Source organism: Oncorhynchus tshawytscha, unplaced genomic scaffold (genome assembly GCF_018296145.1).
Source record: "Oncorhynchus tshawytscha isolate Ot180627B unplaced genomic scaffold, Otsh_v2.0 Un_contig_766_pilon_pilon, whole genome shotgun sequence".
Lineage (NCBI taxonomy): Eukaryota > Metazoa > Chordata > Actinopteri > Salmoniformes > Salmonidae > Oncorhynchus > Oncorhynchus tshawytscha.
In genome coordinates this window covers 2,400,094-2,420,852 of record NW_024609833.1, presented here as the reverse complement: position 1 = coordinate 2,420,852, position 20,759 = coordinate 2,400,094, and the positions used below count along the sequence as shown (strand labels likewise).

The following is a 20,759-nucleotide window of genomic DNA, read 5'->3' as shown; positions in this document are numbered from 1 at the left end:
ATCCTCAACACAGGGGCCCCTCAGAGGTGCGTGCTCAGTCCCCTCCGGTACTCCCTGTTCACTCATGACTGCACGACCAGGCACAAATCCAACACCATCATTAAGTTTGCTGATGACACAACAATGGTAGGCCTGATCACCGACAACGACGAGACAGCCTACAGAGAGGAAGTCAGAGACCTGGCCATGTGGTGCCAGGACAACAACCTCTCCCTCAATGTGATAAAGACAAAGGAGATGATTGTGGAACACAGGAAAAGGAGGACCGAACACGCACCCATTCTCATCGACGGGGCAGGTTGAGAGCTTCAGGTTCCTTGGTGTCCACATCACCAACAAACTAACATGGTCCAAGCACATCAACACAGCTGTGAAGAGGGAACAACAAAACCTATTCCCCCTCAGGAAACTAAAAGGATTTGGCATGGGTCCTCAGATCCTCAAAAGGGTCTACAGCTGCACCATCGAGAGCATCCTGACTGGTTACATCACTGCCTGGTGTGGCAACTGCTCAGCTTTCGACCGCAAGGCACTACAGAGGGTAGTGCGTCCAGCACAGAACATCACTGGGGCCAAGCTTCCTGCCATCCAGGACCTCTATACCAGGCCGTGTCAGAGGAAGGCCCTAAAAATTGTCAAAGACTCCAGCCACCCTAGTCATAGACTGTTCTCTCTGCTACGTCACGCCAAACGGTATTGAAGCACCAAGTCTAGGTCCAAGAGGCTTCTAAACAGCCTCTACCCCCAAGCCATAAGACTCTTGAACCTCTAATCAAATGGCTACCCAGACTATTTGCATTGTCCCCCCCCCACCCATTCTTCTACGCTGATCCTACTCTCTGTTATTATCTATGCACAGTCACTTTAATAACTGTACATAATACCTCAATTACACCAACTAACTGGTGCCCCCACACATTGACCCCCTGTATATAGTCGGGATGGGGGGAAGTTTTAGCGGGTGGAATATTGGAGGACAATCAGAGGTTTATTTAGTCGCAACTACAGTATTCTTAACAGTGCAAATATCATGGTACAGCTATACGGACACTCAATTATCATGGTACTCCTTAATGCTAAGTTTACAAACATATATTATGGTAAGTACTGTATAATCCAAAATTGTATCTCATTATGGTAAGTGGTGAAATAAGTATAGCAAGTTATAATTGTAATGGCTTTACATAAGATAATTAGAAAGGACGATCAGTCTTTTCATTGCTAAAAGAGAATGAATATAATATCTATCGTTTACAGAAAACTCATTCTACACCTTTAGACAAAATTGTATGGGAAAAGAAGTAGGAGGGCAACATATATTTCTCCCATGGGCAAAGAAACTCAAAAGGAGTAACGATATTAATTAACAATCATTTTGATTTTGTTCATACAGATCCGCAAGGAAAGTGGATCCTTTTAAATATGCTATTGGACCATAAACGGATTTGGCTTATTAATCTATATTGTCCAAATAATTATATTTAAAAATATATATAATAATGTATCAATCTTACAGGCAATACATGACTCAATTATTATGGTAGGTTTTAAGTACCTCAATGGACAGTAGAGGAAATCACACTACAAACTATCACCCTCATGCACTTAAGCAAATTACGAATATTATGGCTATATTAGAACTAGTGGATATACAACATGAAGTCCTTAAAAGTCCTGACCTAGTGAGATATACATTAGTAGTCAAAGGTTTGGACACACCAACTCATTCAAGGGTTTTTCGTCATAGCGCTTGATGTTTTTTGCGACTGCACTTAAAAAACGTTCAAAATTCTTGAAATGTTCCGCATTGACTGACCTTCATGTCTTAAAGTAATGATGGACTGTTGTTTCTCTTTGCTTAATTTGATCTGTTCTTGCCATAATATGGAATTGGTCTTTTACCAAATAGGGCTATCTTCTGTATACCACCCCTATCTTGTCACAACACAACGGATTGGCTCAAATGCATTAAGGAAATACATTTGACAAATTAACTTTAAACAAGGCACACCTGTTAATTTAAATGCATGCCAGGTGACTACCTCATGAAGCTGGTTAAGACAATGCCAAGAGTATGCAAAGCTGTCATCAAGGCAAAGGGTGGCTACTTTGAAGAATCTCAAATATAAAATATATTTAGATTTGTTTAACACTTTTCTGGTTACTACATGATTCCATATGTGTTATTTCATAGTTTTGATGTCTTCACTATTATTCTACAATGTAGAAAATAGTCAAATAAAGAAAAACCTTTAATTAAATGAGTAGGTGTGTCCAAACTTTTGACTGGTACTGTACATGGCAGAGGTTCAATCATGCCAGTCGTCTTGAATACTTTCTTATGTCATTTTTGACTGGCACTGAAAGTTAAAAGAATGTTGATATGGGACAGAATGCAGTCAGACCATCAAATAATTGGTATACACATTACTCTTACATAATTTCCACAAGTGTGAGGATATTGGAAATGTAATTAAAGCCTAATGGATGACAAATTGTTTTTAACCAAGACAGAATAATTTATAACTGACTTTGTCCTACATAACATAGGTACAGCAGATCCCCTTTTTGTATGTGACACTTTTAAATGTGCCTTTAGAGGCCATGCAATTCAATACTCATCTTTAAAGTAAGAACAATATAGGTCAAAAGAGATCATCTTAAAAAAGGAAAAAGAGGAAATAACAGTACAGATACAAAGCAATAAAAGCTGTAACATAGAGGCAAAGAATAAGTTATAGGAAAAACAAAAAGAAATGAAGGAACTTATTCAAGACAAATCAAGCGTAATATAATTACGCAATAAATCAAATCAAATAATATTTGTCACATACACATGGTTAGCAGATGTTAATGCGAGTGTAGCGAAATGCTTGTGCTTCTAGTTCCGACAATGCAGTAATAACCAACAAGTAATCTAGCTAACAATTCCAAAACTACTACCTTATAGACACAAGTGTAAGGGGATAAAGAATATGTACATAAAGATATATGAATGAGTGATGGTACAGAGCAGCATAGGCAAGATACAGTAGATGGTATTGAGTGCAGTATATACATATGAGATGAGTACGTAAACAAAGTGGCATAGTTAAAGTGGCTAGTGATACATGTATTACATAAAGATGCAGTAGATGATATAGAGTACAGTATATATGTATACATATGAGATGAATAATGTAGGGTATGTAAACATTATATTAGGTAGCATTGTTTAAAGTGGCTAGTGATATATTTTACATCATTTCCCATCAATTCACATTATTAAAGTGGCTGGAGTTGAGTCAGTGTATTGGCAGCAGCCACTCAATGTTAGTGGTGGCTGTTTAACAGTCTGATGGCCTTGAGATAGAAGCTGTTTTTCAGTCTCTCGATCCCAGCTTTGATGCACCTGTACTGACCTCGCCTTCTGGATGATAGCGGGATGAAGAGGCAGTGGCTCGGGTGGTTGTTGTCCTTGATGATCTTTATGGCCTTCCTGTGACATCGGGTGGTGTAGGTGTCCTGGAGGGCAGGTAGTTTGCCCCCGGTGATGCGTTGTGCAGACCTCACTACCCTCTGGAAAGCCTTACGGTTGTGGGCGGAGCAGTTGCCGTACCAGGCGGTGATACAGCCCACCAGGATGCTCTCGATTGTGCATCTGTAGAAGTTTGTGAGTGCTTTTGGTGACAAGCCGAATTTCTTCAGCCTCCTGAGGTTGAAGAGGCGCTGCTGCGCCTTCTTCACGATGCTGTCTGTGTGGGTGGACCAATTCAGTTTGTCTGTGATGTGTACGCCGAGGAACTTAAAACTTACTGCCCTCTCCACTACTGTTCCATCGATGTGGATAGGGGGGTGTTCCCTCTGCTGTTTCCTGAAGTCCACAATCATCTCCTTAGTTTTGTTGATGTTGAGTGTGAGGTTATTTTCCTGACACCACACTCCGAGGGCCCTCACCTCCTCCCTGTAGGCCGTCTCGTCTTTGTTGGTAATCAAGCCTACCATTGTTGTATCATCCGCAAACTTGATGATTGAGTTGGAGGCGTGCGTGGCCACGCAGTCGTGGGTGAACAGGGGTACAGGAGGGGGCTCAGAACGCACCCTTGTGGGGCCCCAGTGTTGAGGATCAGCGGGGTGGAGATGTTGTTGCCTACCCTCACCACCTGGGGGGCGGCCCGTCAGGAACTCCAGTACCCAGTTGCACAGGGCGGGGTCGAGACCCAGGGTCTCGAGCTTGATGACGAGCTTGGAGGGCACTATGGTGTTAAATGCCGAGTTGTAGTCGATGAACAGCATTCTCACATAGGTATTCCTCTTGTCCAGATGGGTTAGGGCAGTGTGCAGTGTGGTTGAGATTGCATCGTATGTGGACCTATTTGGGCGGTAAGCAAATTGGAGTGGGTCTAGGGTGTCAGGTAGGGTGGAGGTGATATGGTCCTTGACTAGTCTCTCAAAGCACTTCATGATGACGGAAGTGAGTGCTACGGGGCGGTAGTCCTTTAGCTCAGTTACCTTAGCTTTCTTGGGAACAGGAACAATGGTGGCCCTCTTGAAGCATGTGGGAACAACAGACTGGGATAGGGATTGATTGAATATGTCCGTAAACACAACAGCCAGCTGGTCTGCTTATGCTCTGAGGGCGCGGCTGGGGATGCCGTCTGGGCCTGCAGCCTTGCGAGGGTTAACACGTTTAAATGTTTTCCTCACGTCGGCTGCAGTGAAGGAGAGTCCGCATGTTTTGGTTGCAGGCCGTGTCAGTGGCACTGTATTGTCCTCAAAGCGGGCAACAACAAAAAAGGCCAGAGGGGGTGTGGTATATGGCCAATGTACCACGGCTAAGGGCTGTTCTTATGCACGAGGCGGAGTGCCTGGACACAGTCCTTAGCCATTGTATATTGGCCATATATCACAAACCCCTAAGTTGCCTTATTGCTATTATAAACTGGTTACCAACATAATTAGAGCAGTAAAAATAAACGTTTTGTCATACCCATGGTATACAGTGTGATATACCATGGCTGTCAGCCAATCAACATTTAGGGCTCGATGTCACGACCGTCGTATGAATAATTGGACCAAGGCGCAGCGTGAGTAGAGTTCCACATTTTAATGATAGTTGAACTTCCAAAACAACAAAGATATAATGATCGTGAAATACACAGCACACATAGGCACTCATACAAAACAATATCCCCCATAGCAGGTGGGAAAAAGGAGACACTAAGTATGATCCCCAATTAGAGGTAACGATTATCAGCTACCTCCAATTGGGAACCATACACACACACCAACATAGAAATATAATACCTAGAAACCCCCCTAGTCACGCCCTGACCTATTACACCATAGAGAACCCCGAGGGCTCTCTATGGTCAGGGCGTGACACTTGAAACACCCAGTTCATAATATAAAAATAAAGCAAACTGGATGGAATATGGGAAAAATGCACCAAATAATTGTTTAGTCTTCAACATATAAATGCTACCAAAAATAATTTACAGAAACTTGTTACAAATGACAGAGTGATCCATGATTCACCAAACTATATTTTGAAAGAGGAAGCAAAGTACTTTCAGCATATGTTTTCATTTCAGTCTCCTCCATTTCCACTAACTGAAGTTAATTGTAAGGATTTTTTCTATTAATAGTGTCAAATTAACAGCTATACAGAAAGACTCATGTGAAGGCCTAATTACAGAGGAACATCTAGATGCAATTAAAGCCTTCAAGTTTGGGAAAACTCCAGGGCTGGATGGCATACCAGTTGAGGTATATCCAGTATTTTTCGATGAACTCAAAGGTCCGTTATTAACATGTTTTAACCACTCCTATAAAAATGGTAGACTATCAAATACTCAACAAGAAGGTCTGATTTCACTATTACTGAAACAGGACCCAGATGGTAAATATAAAGATCCAGTCCACCTAAATAAAAAATGGACCTCTTACACTTCAGTGTTGTGATGCCAAAATCCTAGCAAAATGCATAGAGTATTATCGGATATTATTCATCCTAATCAAACAGGTTCTTTACATGGATGATACATTGGAGATAATATAAGATAAGTACTGGAAACAATAAAACACTATGAAAAATCTGGGTAACCAAGCCTGGTATTCATAATTGACTTTGAAAAGGCATTTGATAAAGTACGACTGGAATTTAAATATAAATGCCTGGACTGTTTTAATTTTGGAGAATCTCTTATACAATGGGTTATGTATAGTAACCCCAGGTGTAAAGTAGTAAATAATGACTACTTCTCAGAAAGTATAACATTTTCAAGAGGTGTAAAACAGGGCTGTCCATTATTGGCATATCTATTTATTATTGCCATCGAAATGTTAGCTGTTAAAATCAGATCCAACAATAATATCAACGGGATAAAAATCCAGGGCTTAAAAACAAAGGTGTCATTGTACACTGAAGATTCATGTTCTCTTTTAAATCTGCAATTTGGATCCCTGCACAGCCTCATAGAGGATGTAGATAATTTTTCTAACCTATCTGAAATAAAACCGAATTGTGATAAGTGCACCATATTACGTATTGGATCTCTAAAAAATACAACTTTTACATTATCGTGTTGTTTACCAATAAAATGGTCCGACAGTGAAGTGGACTTACTCTGTATTCATATCCCAAAAGATAGAAAGGATCTTACGACATTACATTTTAATAGAAAGTTAGACAAATTAGATAAGATCTTGCTACCATGGAAAGGACAAAACCTGTCTACTTGTGAAATAATCACCCTGATTAATTCTTTAGTCACATCCCAGTTTATCTATTTACTTATGGCCCTGCCTACACCTAACAATTTGTTTTTGAAATACTATAAGCAAAAGATATTCCACTTTATTTGAAATGGCAAGTCAGACAAAATTAAACAGACCTTTTTATAAAATTAATATGAATTTGGAGGGCAGAAATTATAAAATATTAAAGCATTTGACCTCTAACGAAATTCTTCAGTCATAGACAAACTATACTTCTATCCGAACTGGTTCTCCAGCAGATTAGTAAGAATGTCTCAAAATTTAATTATCTACAAAATATCACTATTTTTAAAACGAGCCATAGAAAGTTGGTTGCAATTTCAGTTTAATCCACCAGAAAAGACAGAACAAATATTATAACAAATATTATGGTTAAACTCAAATATAATAATTTATTTTTAAAAATAAATTATTTTTGAAAACAATGTTAAAAACGGTATAATCTTTGGAAATTATATCATAAATAGGACTGGTGGAGTTATGTCACACATGCAGTTAACAACAATATATGGAAATATGTCTGCTCTATCCAAAATCACAACCAACTGATTGAAGAATTACCTCAAAAATGGAGGAGGCAAGTGGAAAAGGGAGAAGGTAAGGAACCTGTCTATCGGCCCTGTATTAAATACCAAAATTGGCTAAAGAAAACTGTAATGAATCAAAAAGTATGACAGTTTAATTTAAGGGCAAAAGAATTGACAGCTGCACTATACAGGTTGCAAAATAGTTGGAAGGAGATTTTCAATGTACCCATTCCAAAGCAAATGGTTTATGAACTGAGACACAAAATGACACTGGATTCAAACACTTACATTTTTCAATTTAAATTATTATACAAAGTTTTTGCAACCAATAGAATGTTATATATACATTATGGGGGATACAACCATCCCAGCTCTGCAGATTTTTCTGTGAAGAGACAGATCACTGCCCATATTGTAGCTTGTTTTTGGTAGCAGGTTCAGGAATGGCTGAAAAAAAATGCAACATTTACTTGGAGCTAACTCTGCAAATAGCAATTCTCTGTGATTTGCTAAGTCATATTCAATCGATCAATGATATAATAATAATCTTAGCAAAGGTGTGGTATCTTTAATTTACAATCTGTATAAACTAAGAAAATAGAAAGGTTCAGAAACATTACAGCACAGTGGAAAAATATATAGCAGTTAGAAATCGAAGCGGGATGGTCTTTAGAGATAGATGGAAGGGGTTGAGGGTAGCTGGAAATTAAAACAAATAAAAGATAACTAACGTAAAATATACTGTCTGTGAAATGTATGTAGTGTGTGTAAGCTGGAAGTGGAAGTATTGTTGTGCTCTAGTTTACTCCAATTAGAGGAGAGGTGGTAGGGTTAGGGGAAAATAATATAGAAGGAAAATAAAAATAAGAATATACAGTACCAGTCAAAAGTTTGGACACATCTACTCATTCAAGGGTTTTCTTTGTCCTACTCATTCAAGGGTTTTTCTTCTTTTATACTATTTTCTAAATTGTACAATAATAGTGAAGACATCAAAACTATTAAATAACACATATGGAATCATGTAGTAACCAAAGAAGTGTTAAACAAATCAAAATATATTTGATATTTGATATTCTTTAAAGTAGCCACCCTTTGCCTTGATGACAGCTTTGCACACTCTTGGAATTCTCTCAACCAGCTTCACAAGGTAGTTACCTGGAATGCATTTCAATTAACAGGTGCACCTTGTTAAAAATTGATTTGTGGTATTTCTTTCCTTCTTGATGCGTTTGAGCCAATTATTTGTGCTGTGACAAGATAGGGGTGGTATACAGAAGATAGCCTTATTTGGTAAAAGACCAAGTCCATATTATGGCAAGAACAGCTCAAATAAGCAAAGAGAAACGACAGTCCATCCATACTTTAAGACATGAAGGTCAGTTAATGTGTAAAATGTCAAGAACTTTGAACGTTTTTTAAGTGCAGTCGCAAAAAACATCAAGCGCTATGATGAAACTGGCTCTCATGAGGACCGCCACAGGAATGGAAGACCCAGAGTTAATTCTAACAGACATATCTCAACATCAACTGTTCAGAGGAGACTGCATGAATCAGGCTTTCATGGTGAAATTGCTGCAAAGAAACCACTACTAAAGGACACCAATAAGAAGAAGATACTTTCTTGGACTAGGAAACACGAGGAATTGACATTAGACTGGTGGAAATCTGCCCTTTGGTCTGATGAGCACATTTGAGATTTTTGGTTCCAACCGCCATGTCTTTGTGAGACGCAGAGTAGGTGAACGGATGATCTCCGCATGTGTGGTTCCCACCGAGAAGCATGGAGGAGGAGGTGTGATGGTGTGGGGGTGCTTTCCTAGTGACACGGTCTGTGATTTATTTAGAATTCAAGGCACACTTAACCAGCATGGCTACCACAGCATTCTGCAGCGATACACCATCCCATCTGGTTTGCGTTTAGTGACCCAACACACCTCCAGGCTGTGTAAGGGCAATTTGAAAAGGAAGGAGAGTGATAGAGTGCTGCATCAGATGACCTGGCCTCCACAATCACCCGACCACAATCACCGGACCAATTGAGATGTTTTGGGATGAGTTGTACTGCAGAGGGAAGGAAAAGCAGCCAACAAGTGCTCAGCATATGTGGGAACTTCTTCAAAACTGCTGGACAAGCATTCGCTAAGGTGTATGTAAACTTCAGACTTCAACTGTATATATATATTTAAAATAATATATATTTACAATAAATATATGTATTTACAATATATATACACAAATAAAGTAAGAGTGCAGGCTAGTGGATAGGCCAGGTCATTTTGTTGGAGGACATTATGAAAAGATTCTCTATTTCCAGTCCCTAGAGGGGAAATCTCTGAGGACAGAGAGATAATAGCAAAATAATATTTAGTGCTGTCAAATTTGAGTATAATGAAGCATGATTCTTTGTGATATTTTCTGTCCTCAGATATGGAAAGCTGTGAAAGCTCCCAAGAGACTAAGGGTATATCCTATATGCCATGGGTTATATGTGTAGGCCTACCTACGCAGTGGTTTAAAGTACTTAAGTAAAAATACTTAAAACTACTTACGTCATTTTTGTGTGGTATCTGTTCTTTACTATTTATATTTTTTACAACTTTTACTTCACTAAAGAAAATAATGTACTTCTTACATACTTTTGGGTGTCAGGGAAAATGTATTTGTTACATTTTGAATGCTTAGTAGGACAGGAAAATGGTCCAATTCACACACTTATCAGGAGAACAACTGGTCATCTTTTACTGCCTCTGATCTGGTGGACTCACTAAACACAAATGCTTCATTTGTAAATTATGTCTGAGTGTTGGAGTGTCCTCCTGGCTATCGATAAATACATAAAAAATAGAAAATTGTGCCATCTGGTTTGCTTAATATAAGTATTTTGAAATTATTTATACAGTACTTTTACTTTTGATACTTAAGTATATTTCAGCAATTACATTTAACTTTTGATACTTTTGATACAAAGCAAGGCATTTGATTGGTTTGACGTCTTGTGAGGCATCACTGGTTTACACCGGGTATCCGAACCCTCTTTACCTTATTTCTGCCACGGAACTTCCTGGTTCACGCCGAGACTAATGACATAAAAAATTATTAAGGTATTAATAAAAAATAATGTTGGCTTAAAATAAGGCAAATATAAAACTGTACAGTGGCCACAACCAAAGTCTCATTAACCAGGAGATCCTAATATTGCAAGTTTCATAATGCTATGTTGTGTAACTATAACTGGATAAGATAGTAGATTAGATAGATAATATAGATTGATATCTGGATTAAATTTATAGTTTTTTGTATACCAAAGGAAACAAAAACAGCTATTCTAAATTCCCAATCTGGCCCTCATACCATCATGACCACCTAATCATGCCCAGCTTCCAATTGGCTCATTCATCCCCCCACCACTCCACCACTATTCCCCAGATCGTTGCTGTAAAATAGAATGTGTTCTCAATCAGCATACCTGGTAAAATAATCTTCAACATAAGAATTCTCTCCAAATATACAGTAAATAATCCACAATCATTAGACACAAAAAGAGCAACCAAGGCCTAACAAAAGTACAAATGTACATCCCTCAAACAATCACATTCCTTAAGCAATCAATGCAAATTCCAATGATGGGATTCCAAACACAAAGAAATGCAAAAATACTCATAACAACACTTAAACAAAAACAGCAAAGTCATACCTGCTATCATGCTCCATAGTTTTGATGCATCTCTGGGCATTTTTTAGGGTAACTACACCTCACTGTGTCCCATCAAGATGATTTTAGTGCTTTGCTGTGACAGCTACCATAAATGTTTCCCCCATCAGGTCTATTTCCATTTTGTTGTGGGCAGATAGACAAGCAACCCAATTTTAACTAACAAACAGGAAAAGTTCCATTCTTTCAAATGCAGACTGCACACAACGCTACACAACAAAGACTGGAAATTCAGATACCGGTAAGCAACATATAAGAAGAGAGCTTCTTTTTTTTTTTTACAAGAGGTTTTCAGATTCTATAGCACTAAATGTGAACACAAACGCCATTCGTCCATAAAAAATGTATACCTCCAAAAATTCAGAATTATGGATGAAAACCATAGTTATCTTACCTCAGCAAAAAATAGTCAACATTTATTCCAAGACTTAGGCACAATTTAACAGAAACCAAGATACTGTTGGAAGAAGATCTAGTAGCTAATTGAACCATGTGAAAATCCTCGATTTTTTGCATAGCCCCAGGTTAGGTCCCTCATTGCGCTCCTGTTGTGGATGGACACATTTTGACTATGGTAAAAGTAATGTGAAATGAGTAGAAAATACAGAGTTTTGCCAGATAGCCACTTAGGACGCTGTTGATGCCTCTAGCATAAACAAAATGTTAGCTAATGTTACAAATGGGGGAAAAAATGTGCTCACGTAACAGAAAATAAAAATAATTACAAACAGTACATAGAGGACCTTTGTGATACTGAATGCAAGTTCGACGCACAAGAGTACAGACGCACAGACAGACGGACGGACAGACAGATGGACAGACAGTGTTGTGGAACATGGCGTCTGGGCCCGGCAGTCTCACCTTGGTCTCCCTCTCCTCCAACAGGGTCTCCAGCCTCTTCTGGGCAGCGCGGCCCTCGTGGTCGTCGCTCACTATCAGAATGATGTGGTTCCAGCGGAACTCTCTCATCATGTCGAACCACACCTGGGCTTGGTGGGAGTAGGGGGGCACGGTACGCAAGAAAGACAGGTGGATGCTCTGGAGGAGAGATACACAGTAGAGGGAACAGTGTCTCTCAACCCCTCCTGTCTCAGCCTCCAGTATTTATGCTGCAGTAGTTTATGTGTCGGGGAGCTAGGGTCAGTCAGTTATGTCTGGAGTATTTCTTCTCTCTCTCTCTCTCTCTCTCTCTCTCTCTCTCTCTCTCTCTCTCTCTCTCTCTCTCTCTCTCTCTCTCTCTCTCTCTCTCTCTCTCTCTCTCTCTCTCTCTCTCACCTGCTCTCTCTCACCTGCTCTCTCTCACCTGCTCTCTCTCACCTGCTCTCTCTCTCTCTCTCTCTCTCTCTCTCTCACCTGCTCTCACCTGCTCTCACCTGCTCTCACCTGCTCTCACGAATTCTGAATGCTCGGCTATCAAAAGCCAACTGACATTTACTCCTGAGGTGCTGACCTGTTGCACCCTCTACAACCACTGTGATTATTATTATTTGACCCTGCTGGTCATCTGTTTGTATCGTTTGAACATCATGCACTGTTATAATCTCTACCCGGCACAGCCGGAAGAGGACTGGCCACCCTTCAGAGCATGGTTCCTCTCTAGATTTCTTCCTAGGTAACCTTCCTTTCTAGGGAGTTTTTCCTAGCCACTGTGCTTCTTCATCTGCATTGCTTGCTGTTTGCGGTTTTAGGCTGGGTTTCTGTATTGCACTTTGTGATATTGGCTGATGTAAAAAGGGCTTTATAAATACATTTGATTTATTGATTGAATGATTGATTGGTTGATTTATTGATTGATTGATTGAACAGGTTAGCTCAACGGAGGCAACACAGAGCCCAACGTGTGGATATTGTGTTGGTTGAAAAAACGATTTACCATGTTGAGGACCTGTGCTGTCACTTAATTCTAAAAGCAGCAGCTTCAAGCATTGCTTCAAAGCATTAATAGACCTTTGATGTTTTTCTCTAATGTATTTCTCGTGGGAAAATGTGTCAGAGTAGGCCTGAGAAAATCCACATATTCGAAAGTGCATACAAAAACAACATCACAGGAGACAAATGACAGTTACAGAAAAATGACAGTGAATAACTATAACAGACAGATTCGAGTGGAGCTGGAATTTCAATATTTGACTAATAAAATTCTCCCATGTAGCACATAGAGACCCCGCCCTGCTGAGTGAAGTGGTGAAGCACTGGGATATCTGTCTGTTAACCACACTACCACTAGTCTGATTGTAGGTATAAATAAAACAACATATCATAGATCACATTGTGTGTGTGTATCTGTGTGTCTATGGGCTTTGTCCGTGTGTGTGTGTGCGTGCATGTCTCACCTTGTCCGAATAGATGGACATGCGGGTGGTGAGCCCAACCACAGGGATACGGTAGAACCCTGCGGTGTAGGACACGGGTGTGGGGGTCAGATGGTCATTCGATTGAGGCGGGTGGCTCACCAGAATGGCATACACCTGTGTACAGAATAGGGATCATAAGATACAAACAGATACAGGATATGTACTTGACGTGTGCCCAGGGATAATGAATAATACAGGAGAATCATATCTTTCTACATCAGCATACACACACACACACATGACCATGTACATCAGAACACACGACGCAAAGGCAGCTTTTGAAGCTGATTTTTGGAGCTGATTTACTGCAATTCTACATCTGTTCAGGTGAACATCATCAGTAGGCTAATTAATGTCAGTGACCCAGTGAAATATTTGCACATTTTAAGTAAGTAACTGAGAAGAGTGTAGATAAAGTAGGCCTACAAGGACATTTTGTTATCACACAGTAGCTGACCCATATAAATTGCATAATGCATGAGCCAAAGTGCATCACAAAACATGTCTCTTGAATATGGAATAAATAGGCCTATAGAGAAATCTCTTGTTGATGCTCTTTGAGCGTGTGTGTGTATATTAGAGAGAGAGAAAGATCATTTGTTTTGAGAAAACGAGAGAGACAGCATGCGCATCTGTGTATGTCTATCATGTGTGCGCCCGCACGCGCGTCACCACTGGCATTATAATCTGTGCTGTCACTTTGGCTAGTGGGCTATAATCTTCCTCTACATCACTGTATAATGCTGCCCTACCCGACTACCCGTGCTTTACTCACAGCAACAAAGCAGCTGCCAACCCGTGTGCCTGCTGACGCCATGTTGGCCTAATTTTCCTTTGGAAGACATGACATGGCCTCATGGTTTCAAAGCAATGCCATTAGCTCAGGTTATCTAGCACCACTTTTATTCAACCTTGCTCCGATGTTATCCCGTCATTCAAAATAAAAAGTCTGGGGTTTATCCTCCATTGAATAAGCCACTACGTTAAAATCACAGCCCTTGAGTTTGTTTTGGTTAATCCACTGGTGTGCACTCCCATCAAAAACCGGGACTCCCTAAAAACACTCCACTTCGATACAGTTATGACTGGAATGGACTTTTCGTAGCAGGTTATGAGAGCATTTTAGCTAACCCTAACCTCAACCTTATTCTCCTAACCTGCTACATTAATTATCCTAACCTACTGCGTAAGTTCTCCTAACCTGCTATGAAAAAGTAACTTATAGAAGTGGCATGTTTTTAGGGAATCGATCAAAAATCTGTTATCTGGCCAGCTAGACTATTGAACATGGCAGCTGAAGCCTAATGCTTATTCATTCACAAATTGAATAAAGGAGAGGCTGTTTAATATCTATCACGATCACCCTAATGGATTGTATAAGTTCCAAATGCCAAAGCTACTCTAGGCTTAGCCTACTGCAAAAATAGGCTTGCAATTAGGCTGAGTAGACTATGTCTTGTTGAATAAATGCAGGTTAATCAAGAATTGGAGCACGTCAATATTATTTCAATTCATAAGCAGCCTAATGCATACAGTTGTTGTCATATTGACAAAGTAAATTATTTAAAGGCTATAGGCTAATGTGAAACGATGGGAATGGGAATTTAAAAAAGGAATGATTGTCATTCAAGTTACTCAAGATCTAGAAACCCAATCCCAATAATATCTAAGTGTGCACTCGTTCAGAACATCCCACAAATATAAAATAATTGGATTGGTGGAGGCACAGTCACATATTTTCCACCATATTTCTCACTGAGGTGCTTTTCTGATTGGTATGATCCAAAATTAATCTATGGTTCATTAAACCTATTCTATTGAATTTGTTTGAAATCAAATAATGAATGTGGCAGATCAACGTGATTTTTGCACTTAATGAAAGCTTCTAAAATGCTTTCAACACCACACGCGCATTCACATTGCATAGTGGTGGGCGCAATGCAGTGGTGTTTGTTCTTTTGGGATACCCGTAGGAGTGAAAGTCATTCCAGGTAATGTGTGTTTTTTATTTCCATTAAAAAAATGTATGCTTACTGTATATTTTCACTACCAGCACGGAATCGTAAAAGATATCTACATAAAAAGATTGGGGCGGCAGGTTAGAGCGTTGAGCCAGTATTCGAAAGTGTTGCTAGATCGAATCCCCGAGCTGACAAGGTAAAAATCTGAACCAAGGCAGTTAACCCACTGTTCCTAGGCCATCACTGTAAATAAGAATTTGTTCTTAACTGACTTGCCTAGTTAAATGAAGGTAAAATAAAACAACTGTGGTACTAAAAAATCTGGAAAGGTTTCCATTGATGAGATGGTCACCATTTAATTACAATATTGTAAACAGTTCATTTGAAAGTGTTTGGAGTCATTATTTCATGTTACGGAACCAACTTAATATTAATACAGTATCTTGATAAACATGAAATTGATTGCATTGCTTGTAACCCAATTGAAGAAATTTGGATAGGTAATTTCAAAGTGAAAAATCTACTTGGTATCTAATGGGTTGTAAAGTCCCTTTTCAGGACCCTGTCTTTCAAAGATAATTTGTAAAAATTCAAATAACTTCACAGATCTTCATTGTAAAGGGTTTAAACACTGTTTCCCATGCTTGTTCAATGAACCATAAACAATTAATGAACATGCACCTGTAGAACGGTGTTAAGACACTAACAGCTTACAGATGCTAGGCAATTAAGGTCTCAGTTATGAAAACTTAGGACACTAAAAGAGGCCTTTTTACTGACTCTGAAAAACACCAAAAGAAAGATGCCCAGGGTCCCTGCTCATCTGCGTAAATGTGCCTTAGGCGTGTTGCAAGGAGGCATGAGGACTGCAGGTGCGGCCAGGGCAATAAATTGCAATGTCCGTACTGTAAGATGCCTAAAACAGCACTACAGGGAGACATGATGGACAGCTGATCATCCTCGCAGTGGCAGATCACGTGTAACAACACCTGTACAGGATCGGTACATCAAAACATCACACCTGCGGGACAGGTACAGGATGGCAACAACTACTGCCCGAGTTACACCAGGAATGCACAATCCCTACATCAGTGCTCAGACTGTCCACAATAGGCTGGACTGAGGGCTTGTAGGCCTGTTGTAAGGCAGGTCCTCACCAGACATCACTGGCAACAACTTCGCCTATTGGCACATATCCACCATCACTGGACCAGACAGGACTGGGCAAAAAGTGCTCTTCACTTATGAGTCGCGGTTTTGTCTCACCAGGGGTGATGGTCGGATTCGCGTTTTTGTCAAAGGAATGAGCATTACACCGAGGCCTATACTCTGGATCGGGATCGATTTGGAGGTGGAGGGTCCGTCATGGTCTGGGGTGGTGTGTCACAGCATCATCGGACTGAGATTGTTGTCATTGCAGGCAATCTCAATGCTGTATGTTACAGGGAAAACATCCTCCTCCCTTATGTGGTACCCTTCCTACAGGCTCATCCTGACATGACCCTCCAGCATGACAGTGCCAACAGCCATACTGCTCGTTCTGTGCATGATTTCCTACAAGACAGGAATGTCAGTGTTCTGCGAAGAGCGAAGAGCCCAGATCTCAATCACATTGAGCACGTCTGGGACCTTTTGGATCGGAGGGTGAGGGCTAGGGCCATTTCCCCCAGAAATGTCCGGGAACTTGCAAGTGCCTTGGTGGAAGAGTGGGGTAACATCTCACAGCAAGAACTGGCAACTATGGTGCAGTCCATGAAGAGGAGATGCACTGCATTACTTAATGCAGCTGGTGGCCACACCAGATACTGACTGTTACTTTTGATTTGGACCCCCCTTTGTTCAGGGACACATTATTCCATTTCTGTTAGTTACATGTCTGTGGAACTTGTTCAGTTTATGTCTCAGTTGTTGAATCTTGTCATGTTCATACAAATATTTACACATGTTAAGTTTGCTGAAAATAAACACAGTTAACAGTGAGAGGACGTTTCTTTTTTTGCTGAGTTTATATTAGTTTGTATTTATGTTATTTATTTGGTTTAACCTAAGGGGAAAGATAAGTTGAGTGTTGAAAGAAATAGGTTGCAACTTGAAATATGGGTTTGGCATCGAATCATACGTTTGGTTTAAAAAATGTATTTTTTCAATTGAGAAAACCTCTCATCTAAATAGTTTTTTTACACTGGAACAGTCATTTCCTTTCAAATCAGTAAAGGGAAGTGAACAAGTGCACACTTTGGGAGGAAGGAGAGATAATTGGGACATTTCTCCCAGTCTCCCCAAGGAATAAACTGCAACAATTGAAACATTTATGATTTTTTTGTGTTTATGCTCCTCTTTTCAACACACAGGCTCTGCCAGACAAACATCCTACTTACTGTAAAGCAAAATAAACATGGCCCAATTCTCTCTCACTCTCTCTTTATCAATGTAATTTTAACAAACCACTCAAGCTGCCATCCTCGCACCCAGATGTTGACTTTGCACACTGGCTTGTGTCTCCCCATAGGGGGTTTCATGAGTAGTAAACATGGGTATCAAAACACTGTGAGAGCTATACTTCCATCATACATAGGCTGAAATTATATTGCTTACCTGGTTCGAGATGAGGTCCTCGCAGACGGAGAGAGCCATCTGAATTGCATTGGGTTTATGAGTGACAGAGATGGCGTTCATCTTGAACTTATCTTTCCCATACAGCGTGTTTGCCTGGGTGACGGCGTCCTTGAACACCTGTTCATACCTCTTCTGGCTCAGGACCGCTCCGATATTGACAATCTTGGGTTCACATCCACCACCCGCACAGGAGCAGGAGATGAAAAATGCAAGCAGAAATACACGCATTTTGACATCGACACAGCTGCCAGACCGAGTCTCCTGTTGAGTGGATGTGCGTCGTAGCCAGCCCAGCTAACCGATCCGCATGGATCACGCGTCCTCTCGACCCTGTGCTAACAGCAATACCAGTGGAATGCAATTACATTAGTCCGCCCTGTCGAGGTATGTGCATCATGAGTTTTTTCTCCAGCTGATCTCTAAACCTGCATTACACTCCCATAAAAAAGACAATAATACATTTGCTTTGTGGTGGGTAAATCCTGTTGATTTTCATTGACGCAAAAAAAAAAATACATATATTATTGGCCTACAAACAGTTTTGGGAGAGCTTGTGTTTCTTTGTCTTTGAGAGATGCATGTCTCCTTGTCACGACTCCCGTCCGAGGTTCTGCTTTGCTGAGGATCCAATGACCTGATGCTCAGCGCGAGCGGCTGTCCTTGGTCCTGAAATCGTGCCCGCGCAGCGACGCGCGTACCCACCACTCATTCCGCTTGACATCGCTTTCGCGTTCTACTTGAACGCTCTGGCTACATTTGAATTAATGCAACTAAACATCTACAACTGTCAGGGGATGTTTTATATGGATTTTGAGGACGGGTTGACTAATATAGTAATACAACAAAAAAATATTGTCAATGTTTTAAACTTTATGCCGCTTTTAAGCCTAAAAAGCCTGTATAGGTTGCAGTAACGTTTTAGTAGGATATACTGTTGTATGATAATGTAGGACTACAAATAATTAAAAAATTACAAAAAAAAACAATATAGAATTTATCAGATGATGGTTAGCCTGTTCTAAAGGCTACATTGTGGGCCTACAGATTGTGTAGCTCATATGGACCATTTTCATGTCCAGCACCAAAAGATATCCTCTCAATCAATAGGGTTAATTCGTTGAGGGATAATGATAATTACACAGATATAATACTGATATAATTGTTTTGTTATTAAATTCATTCATTATATCAGGCTAAAAACGTTCATTGTGTGTAGTATAATAAAACACACTGTGGGGCTATTTGGTCTACCTAAACAAAGAATCAATAGAATCCCTATTACAGATGGCTGGAGAGCTCCAGAAGGGTAGAACCAGATATGGCTCTGTGTAGAACCATAAGCACTGAGAAATTCAAGAGAACCTGGTTACCAAGGAAACAAGCATCTCTGGCTATGGTGCACAGTTTCCCCCAATGCCAGCCTAAGTTGCAATTATAGCAAAGCTTTGGGTATGGGGCTTTGGGGAAAAAAAATGTCATGAAGAAGGCGTGTAATAATTTTAATAGGCAACAAAAATAATATTATGGCAGTGGCCTTTCCAGTGTAGTGTAAGAATCAGGAGAACACACAAGGTCATGCATGCAGATGTATTCACACAGAAAATGCGTAACACTGATATTGCATTTACATTACATCACTACCAGAGGTCCCATGCCCTGCCTTCCCAGTGCTAGATAAATCCAGGAGACACTTATGGCAACAGTTATTATTAAACACCACACTCCATTTTAAAGGAGAGATTGGAAGACATTTCCCCCCAGGGTTGAGCGAGCCTTAATTTTGAGCATTAATGCATTTGCAGCATGGAACCTATCCTTCATGTAATGTGATCTTTGATATTGTTTTATTCATATAGGTTACAGTTGTAAACACACAGGCAGAAACACAGGCACACTGGATTCACACCACGCACATCTTGACCTAGCCTCCTTCTGGGGCAGGCAAAATATTTCGCTTTTGTTTCCACCTGATTATCCGCTTAGATGGTTAAATGGTTTTCTGGGACTGGTGAGCCAAAGGCCCGACGAGCCCATGGATGGGACAGGGATCATTAGATAGCACAACAGCATCTATAGACACACTGGGGATCTATGATCATGCAGATAAAAAGACATGACAGCTGAACCCATTGCTGCCCTAAACTGCTCCAGGCTCTAACTCACTGCAGCTATCAGCAGAGGAATTCTCTCTCTCCGTCTCGGCTCTCTGTGTCAGTTTGTATCACACTACCATGATGCACATTTAGAAGTATTTATTACTTGTAGTATAAAACCATTGCTGTGACAATAGCTGTACATCATTTTTTCAGCACTGCTGTAGTTGAAAAAGACAGCTTGTGAATTAAACTTTCCTATGTTACTGTGGATGCTGTAAAAAAATAAAAAAAAATAAACTGGAAAAGTGGAGTGCAGGAAGAAACAAAGCAGATTATGCACGGCATAAAATCGACAGTAAATAGTCGGATTGGAAATGTACACTTCATTTGCTTTATTTGTGGCATATGTTCTCTTCATGCATAATTGACAAGCATACCACCACGTTAAAAAGCTCATCCCAAACATCTGTTTGATTATGCTGAAGTGCCCCTAATGAGAATCCAGGTTCTCACAACTAGGGGTGAATTTCAATTGTATATCCTTGATTCCTTGTGTCCTCTCTCTCCTTGCCTCCTTCTCAAAATGCATTGGAGGAACCTCATGCCTTCTCCTCCAATGCATTTTGAGGAGGTGAGGAGAGGTGGAGAAGATTCAAAGAAGTGTAATTGAGATTCAGCCTGGATCTCACAGAAGAGAGAGGAATAGCGTCCGCAATCTTTAAAACAGATAT

The 20,759-nt window shown here is 40.2% G+C and overlaps 1 protein-coding gene across 4 annotated transcripts in view; it reads right to left on the bottom strand.

The window, feature by feature from the left end:
- The window catches only part of grin1b (glutamate receptor, ionotropic, N-methyl D-aspartate 1b), a 70,368-nt gene extending 51,774 nt beyond the window's left edge, over positions 1–18,594 (bottom strand). For all 4 annotated transcript variants that reach the window (XM_024418357.2, XM_024418355.2, XM_024418356.2 and 1 more), the window contains exons 1-3: positions 17,912–18,594; positions 13,335–13,469; positions 11,863–12,039 (exon numbers count right to left, since the gene is read on the bottom strand). In XM_024418357.2, the coding sequence (XP_024274125.1) occupies positions 11,863–12,039; positions 13,335–13,469; positions 17,912–18,160 (561 nt within the window). In that variant the 5' untranslated portion in view covers positions 18,161–18,594. The remainder of the gene's footprint in view (positions 1–11,862; positions 12,040–13,334; positions 13,470–17,911) is intronic.
- Between the last annotated feature and the right edge of the window lie 2,165 nt (positions 18,595–20,759).